General features: G+C 35.1%; 1 protein-coding gene across 1 annotated transcript in view; it reads left to right on the top strand.

Annotated features, from left to right (window-relative positions):
• The first annotated feature begins 1,392 nt into the window (after positions 1-1,392).
• LOC118853428 (bifunctional heparan sulfate N-deacetylase/N-sulfotransferase 3) overlaps positions 1,393-6,000 on the top strand; it is a 204,865-nt gene continuing 200,257 nt past the window's right edge. Inside the window, exon 1 of the mRNA XM_036763515.1 lies at positions 1,393-2,523. Within this exon, the coding sequence (XP_036619410.1) occupies positions 1,543-2,523 (981 nt within the window). The 5' untranslated portion in view covers positions 1,393-1,542. The remainder of the gene's footprint in view (positions 2,524-6,000) is intronic.

Here is a 6,000-nt window from a genome sequence, read left to right as displayed (position 1 = left end):
CCAGTAAGCAACATTATACTCTTTGTATACCTTGTAACAACACCAAGCTAAATTTTAAGCTAGAACTATGTTCTGGAAATAGATATTGATATATTAATTCTTATCAACATACAACAAAAGTCTAAGTTTCTCATAAGAAGACCAATTGAAGTTTCATATTGGATTTTTTTTCTAATTTATTTGAAATCACTAAGATTGTTATGACAAAGCTTATTTCTTTGCGGACGTGGGATATAATAGGTATAGACACTCCATATGATATAAAAATAATTGATTAATTTGTTTTGTTTTTTTTCTGAATTGTCTTATTTTCCTTCTTAATTCTTTGTTACAAGAGATTGTTCTCTGCGAGTGGGAAGATGGAGGGATATATTGGAAAATACCAATGATGTAAAAAATACAAAATATGTCAATAATGTTTAAATTCCACCAGAAAAAATCCCAAATATCCTAAAGGGGAATTTCAAAATACAAAATAAGAGCCCCTTTTGTGAGATGAATAAGAAGTAATTAATGAGAGAGAGAGAGAGAGAGAGAGAGAGAGAGAGAGAGAGAGAGAGTTAAGTGATTTAATGGGTAGGGCATTAGACTTGGAGCCAAAAATACATGAGTTAGTTCAAATCTTGCCTCAGACCCTCACCAGTCGCATGACCCTGGACAAGTCAATTAACTTCTCTGAGTCTCAGTTTCCTCTTAGTAAAATGAGATGGGTGGGCTTGATGCTCTTCCAGTTTTAAACTATCATCTTATGATTTTTCTAACTAAATTAATTACTCCAGGTTTCTTTTAAATCATAAATTTAACAAAGATCTAATTTAGACATAACTTTCACAAATGTGCCAATTGCAGAATCGAGGTCTATGTGTACTATTTAAGATTTAGTAAACTTTCAAAATGTACTTACTTTAGATAAGTGGTGTAGTATTTGGCCACCAGATAAGATAATATTTCCCAGAGTCTTTTATGTGATTAGAGATATTTCTTATTGACAGCTTCTGGAAGTTGTCTTCAGTGAACTGAAGGAATCTTTTTGTAAGACTAAAGTCTTGACAACATATCTGAGACCCCTTCATTAAGGATCAGGTCCTTCTCTTAGTCAGTTGAGCATAATAGTCATGGTAGCAAGCTATGAGGCTGGATTTTTGCTAGATCCATTTCCTTCCTTCTCTGAGGCTCTTTTACACTATCTGATTCTGGAGTCAGGTAAGATCACTATTCTTATTTACTATCTTATCCATTCATCCATCCCAAGTAGACCTTTGCAGCCAGTGGCATGGGTGGGTATGGGGCAGGTAGAGGAAGTAGTTGGAGGAAAGGCAAGGAGAACTTCTGCTCTTTCAAAGTATACAAATTCAATATTTTATTCCTGACTTCTGTCTTTCAGACTATATTTTCTGTGAATTTTGCTGAAGGGAGACAAATGTGCTGCAATGGTGACATAAAATACCACATCGACTGGAGAAGTTGCTGAAACACTGTCTTTTCTTTCTTTCTTTTAAATGCTGCTGCTGTTGGGAACAATTTGAGGCACATATATTCGACATGAGTTTTATCATGAAGCTTCACAGACACTTTCAGCGGACAGTTCTTTTGCTTGCCACCTTTTGTATGGTGAGCATTGTCATTTCAGCATACTACTTGTACTCTGGCTACAAACAGGAGAATGAACTCTCTGAAATGTCTTCAGAAATGGATTGTGGGGAGCTTCCATATCTGCCATATAAATTGATGGAGCTAAAGACCATGAAGCCCTTTGACCCATTAAGGACAGATCCCATTGTTCTGGTGTTTGTGGAGAGCCAGTATTCTTCCCTGGGACAAGACATCATCATGATACTCGAATCAAGTAGGTTTCAGTATCATATAGAAATTGCTCCTGGAAAAGGGGACCTCCCTGTGCTGATTGACAAAAATAAAGGCAAATATGTTCTTATTATATATGAAAATATTTCAAAGTATGTCAATATGGACTCTTGGAATAGAGGCCTTTTAGACAAATATTGTGTAGAGTATGGTGTGGGAGTCATTGGATTCTACAAGACTAGTGACAATAGCCTGCAGGGCTCTCTGCTGAAGGGTTTCCCTTTTTCAGTCCATGGAAACCTTGCTGTGAAAGATTGTTGCATTAACCCTCATTCTCCATTGCTCCGGGTGACAAAATCCTCTAAGCTTGATAGACGTTCCTTACCTGGAAGTGACTGGACGGTTTTCCAAATCAATCATTCGGCATATCAACCAGTGATATTTGCCAAAGTCAAGGCCCCTGAAAACCTTTCTCCCCCCATTTCCAAGGGTGTTCTCTATGCCACCATCATACATGACCTAGGACTTCACGATGGGATTCAGCGGGTTCTTTTTGGCAACAACTTGAACTTTTGGCTGCACAAGCTCATCTTCATAGATGCCATCTCCTTCTTGTCAGGGAAGAAACTCACATTATCCTTGGACAGGTATATTCTTGTGGACATTGATGACATCTTTGTGGGGAAGGAGGGCACAAGGATGAATACCAATGATGTTAAGGTATGTGTTGGACACCTGAAATCTTCAAATGTGAGATTAATTTTCATTTTCTCCCCCAATACCAAATATATACCCTTTGTGATAGGAAATCCCTTTGCCAGGAAGCATTGAAAGGTAGAGTTAGCTATGAAAGTGATAAACTAGGATTAATCTCTTTGGGGAAAGAAACATCTACCTGGGCATTTATTATTTACAACAGTCATTGGCTAGAATTTAACTCTCATGAATGTTTTGTTTTGTTTTTATAATAAATAGCAACCTTCATTTTGGAGAACAAAGATTAGATTAGAAATGAGTTCAAATATTTGAAATGTCAAAACAACATTTCAGTTTCTCTTATCACTACGTATTATGATACTCTGGAATGCCACTTGAGTGCAGATATGCAAAGAAAAATATAGTTTATATATGTAAGAATTAATTTTGAGAAGATATTTACACAGATAGGAATTTAAATTAACTTTTTGTATTCAATGGCTTTACTAAAATATAGATGAGGCCCAAGAGTTTGAATTACATTTGTCTCTGTCTTATGTAAACTCTCACTTTTTGATGAAGGCAAGAAACTATTTCTGTACATAGAAATAAGAGAATCTTACATGTACAGAAGGTGTTTTAATGCAGGCAACTGATTTTTGGTCATAAATGACGTATAAAATGTGTTACCTACATCTGCACTGTTTATTCATCACTATACAAAATTCTATCTCTTTTCTACTACATTTTGTTTCCCCATGTGAGTAAGATAGGAAGTTTTTTGAGATGTTATTTTTTGATTCTGTATAGGGCTGCCCCCACCCTTTTTTTAAAGGAGGATTTTTATTTATGCCTTCTTTTGTTTTATCACAATAATTTCTGGAGCTTTGTTTTATCTTTATCCTCTCCTCTCCAGGAAAAAAATAAAGTACCTAATACAGTGACAATATATACAACATTTTACATTGGCAAGGATACTGGAGTCATTTATCATTTCCTCCTCCAGCTCATTTTACAGATGAGGAAACTGAGGTCAACAGGATTAAGTGATTTGCCCAGGGTCACACAGCTAGTAAGTGTCTGATACTGGATTTGAACTCAGGTCTTCCTAACTCCAAGCCTGGCACTCCATTCACTGTACCACCTAGCTGCCACCCTCGAGAAGGGTGGTATGTTTCATTGTTTGTTCTCTGAGGCCGTTATTGCTTGTTCAGATATTCAGAATTTGGCTTCCTTCCAAAGATCTTTTAATCTATACTCATAGGATCAAAGATTTAGAGATGGAAGAGTCATTAAAGTTCATCAAGACCAACATTCTCATTATACAAATGAGGAAACTGAGGCTCAATTATGATAAGTGACTTATCCAGGGTGAGATATCTAGTAAGCATCTAAGGAAATATTTCAAATGAGATCTTCGTGATTCCAAGTCCAGTAACCTATTCATTCTACCTTCCGTGTCTCTCATTGAGGTCATTATGTATATTGTTCTTCAGTTCTGCTTATTTCATTCTACATCAGGTCATACAAATATTCACATGATTCTCTGACTTCTTCTTCATCATTTCTTACAGCACATTAGTCCTTTATATTCATATATTAGTTTTTCAGCTTTCCCCCAAATAATGAGCATACACTTCATTTCTAGTTCTTCACTATAAAAAAGTATTATTATGAATACTTTCCTCTAAATGGTACTTTTCCTTCTGTCTTTGAAATCCTTAACATACGGAGCAAGTGGTGGGATTTTGAGGTAAAAAATGTTATGAACAATTTGGTCACTTTCCCTGATTCTTCTTTTTTTTGGGGGGAAGCATGGATTAAGGAGAAGAATTAATATACACATAGATATTATATATACATATATATCTCTTTACATGTGTGTATATATATCTATATATATACATCTATGTATTTATATAACAATATGTGTACAGGTGTGTATGTGTGTGTGTGTGTATACTTAGTTGGTTAGCTAGTTAGTTACAAAAACGGGCTTTATTAAATGAGATTCTTTTCTCCAGACATTAAACATCTGTTATGGTAGTGAAACTCATTAACCTCGTTAAACACCCTAAGATACCAAGATTAAATTAAATGTCAGCAGAAGAATTGGCAGAGACATTAAGGAGGTGAGGTAGGAGGCAGGAGGGGAAAGAGAGGGCTCCAGGTTATGAGGCAATACTTTTAGGCCCTTTAGTTTTTAAAACAGAAACTAACTGATAGAGAAGTTAAGCTGCTGTTAAGTATTTCAAGGTTAAATGACTTAAGGCCAGGTTGATGATGAAACAATTCCAGTATGTGTCTTAAAGTTTTACAAGATAAATAAATCTAGTTCTATTTTTAAAATTTCAAAATAATATAAGAAAATCTGTTTGGGATGTCTAATTTTCTAACATAGCTCTTCAAACTTTTAGAATCACATGGAACTAATGATATAATTAATTAAATGTTTTAGAATACAATGGTTGAACACCTAACTGGTCTTCATATAATTATTGCTAACTCTCCCAAATATTAAAAGAAATGAGATAATTCATTTTTGCTTTTGTGAGTGATAAATAAAAGACCATTTGTAGAATCAATTCAAAATGTGTCAAAACAAAAACTTTGTGAAATTGGGTATCTTCAGCAATTATGATTTTCTGTACTCCACAAAGACTTGAAGTGGTGATTTTGAACTCTGGTTTAAATCAATGTCTTAGAAGAGACTTATATTTTTTCTCAAAATATAAATTCATAACAAACCAATTACTTGAAAAGCTTATGAGTTAATTTTCATTGGTAAATCTAAAGTTTCATTGATTTAATTAATATAAACTATTTATTGGTCACCTACTAGCAATAGGTCACTTTATTAGACTATGTGGAGATTGCACAAATGTGTGTCACAGATTCTGATCTTCAGGAGTTTAGAGTCAGTCTGACTGAGAGAAAGTCAGGTGGTACAGTAGAGAGGGCTCACTCAGGACGTAGAGTCAGGAAGACCTGAGTTCAAATCTAGCCTCAGACAGCAGCTGTGTAACTCTAGACAAGTCATTTAACCTCCTGTTTCAGTTTTCTCATCTGTGAAATGGGGGTAATAATAGTACTTATTCCTAGTTGAGGAGGTTATGAAAAAAAAATTAGATGATATTTCAAAAGTGTTTTATAAATCTTAAAGCAGCATATAGATGTTAGCTGATATATTATAAATATGTAGATATCCACATAATCCACACAACAGTAACATGCAAGCCCACAGGGTTACTGGAAATACAATAGAAGGGTCCCACATTCACACTAAGTCATGGGAGCAGTTGAAAGGTATTGAGGCAAATCTCAACATAGTCATTTCACAGAAAATCCTGGGAGATTGCTCCTGATCCCAAGAAGATCTTTTCAACTTGAAATCTCCTTTCCATCCACTGACTCTCCTGATCCCATTTCACCATCTTGCATTTGGTGTTCTAAGAAATGCTGGCTCCTGAGACAGTCTTTCATTTATACTTGTTTAGCACT

The sequence above is a fragment of the Trichosurus vulpecula genome, chromosome 6 (assembly GCF_011100635.1).
Source record: "Trichosurus vulpecula isolate mTriVul1 chromosome 6, mTriVul1.pri, whole genome shotgun sequence".
Taxonomy (NCBI): domain Eukaryota; kingdom Metazoa; phylum Chordata; class Mammalia; order Diprotodontia; family Phalangeridae; genus Trichosurus; species Trichosurus vulpecula.
Note: the sequence above shows the minus strand (reverse complement) of the source record. Positions and strands in the feature narration are given on the sequence as shown.